This window comes from Monopterus albus, unplaced genomic scaffold (assembly GCF_001952655.1).
Source record: "Monopterus albus unplaced genomic scaffold, M_albus_1.0 scaffold301.1, whole genome shotgun sequence".
Taxonomy (NCBI): domain Eukaryota; kingdom Metazoa; phylum Chordata; class Actinopteri; order Synbranchiformes; family Synbranchidae; genus Monopterus; species Monopterus albus.
Window position 1 is genome coordinate 88,567 of NW_018128181.1, and position 1,517 is coordinate 90,083.

Sequence of the window (1,517 nt, forward strand, 5' to 3'; positions counted from 1 at the left end):
ATTCAACACCATTATCGCAGACATCCTACTACCGTACTGGCCCAGCAGGAAGCAGCAGGTGAGGCTGGGGAAAACCACATCCAGTACCCAGACTATCAGCACAGGTGCCCCATCCCCTCCCAGGTATGTGTGCTCTCCCCACTGCTGTTTTCCCTCTACTCAAATGGCTGCACCTCAAAGGACGCCTCTGTTAAACTCCTGAAGTTTGCAGATGACACAACAGCCATCGTTCTCATCTATGACGATAATGAGTTGGCCTACAGACAAGAGGTTGAACAGTTGGTCCTGTGGTGCGGTTGCAACCACCTGGAGCTGAGCACACTCAAAACAGTGGAGATGACAGTGGACTTTAGGAAGAGCCCCACCACCACCATCATACTCAGCAGCACTGTATCAGCAGTGCTTCAAGTTCCTGGGCTCCACAATCTCCCAGGACCTGAAGTGGACGTCCGATATCAGCATCATCAAAAAGGCACAGCAGAGGATACATTTCTTGCACCAGTTCAGGAAGTTCAACTTGCCCAAGGATCTGCTGATACAGTTCTATGGAGGAGTCATTGAGTCTGCTCTCTGCTCATCCATCACTGTCTGGTTTGGTTCAGCCACCAAACAGGACAGGAACAGACTCCAGCAGACAGTCAGGACTGCAGAAAGAATCATTGGTGCCGGCCTGCACTCCATGGAGGACCTGTACACCTCACGGATCAAATGGCAGGCAGAGAACGTCTCTGCAGACCCCTCACACCCTAGACATAAACTGTTTGAACTTCTCTCCTCTAGACGGTGCTACAGGTCACTGTGCGCCAAAACAGCCAAACACAAAGACGGTTTCTTCCCTCAGGCTGTCACTCTGATGAACAGTTAATCCATGACTGTATAACAAAACAACAACCCTCAGTGCAATACCTTGTAAATATACATTGTACATATAGATCCACTGAATCCAGACTGTATGTGTGTGTGTATTTATATATATATAGGTCTCTATTTATAAGTACTTTACTCTTATTTTTATCTATTTTCCTAATGCACATTCCTTTGCTTGTTGATATGTACAGTCAGGGAAAAAATTATTTGAACCGCAGCTGATTTTGTAAGTTTGCCCACTAACAAAGAAATGATCAGTCTACAATTTCAATGGTAGGTTTATTTGAACAGTGAGAGACACAACAATAACAAAAACAGAAAAATGCATTACAAAAAAAATTATAAAGTAATTTGCATTTTCATGAATGAAATAAGTATTTGATCCCCTATCAGTCAGCAAGATCTCTGGCTCCCAGGTGTATTTTATACAGGTAAGGAGCTGACATTGGGAGCCCTCTCAGCTCGTTACCTGTATAAAAGAGACCTGTCCACAGAAGCAATCAATCAATCCAGATTCCAAACTCTTCACCATGGCCAAGACCAAAGAGCTTTCCAAGGATGTCAGGGACAAGATTGTGGACCTACACAAGGCTGGAATGGGCTACAAGACCATCGCCAAGCAGCTGGGTGAGAAGGTGACAACAGTTGGT

The 1,517-nt window shown here is 45.2% G+C and overlaps 1 protein-coding gene across 1 annotated transcript in view; it reads right to left on the reverse strand.

Annotated features, from left to right (window-relative positions):
- The window catches only part of LOC109973698 (potassium voltage-gated channel subfamily C member 3-like), a 46,213-nt gene extending 45,986 nt beyond the window's left edge, over positions 1-227 (reverse strand). The window contains exon 1 of the mRNA XM_020623483.1: positions 174-227. Within this exon, the coding sequence (XP_020479139.1) occupies positions 174-227 (54 nt within the window). The remainder of the gene's footprint in view (positions 1-173) is intronic.
- Positions 228-1,517: the final 1,290 nt, after the last annotated feature.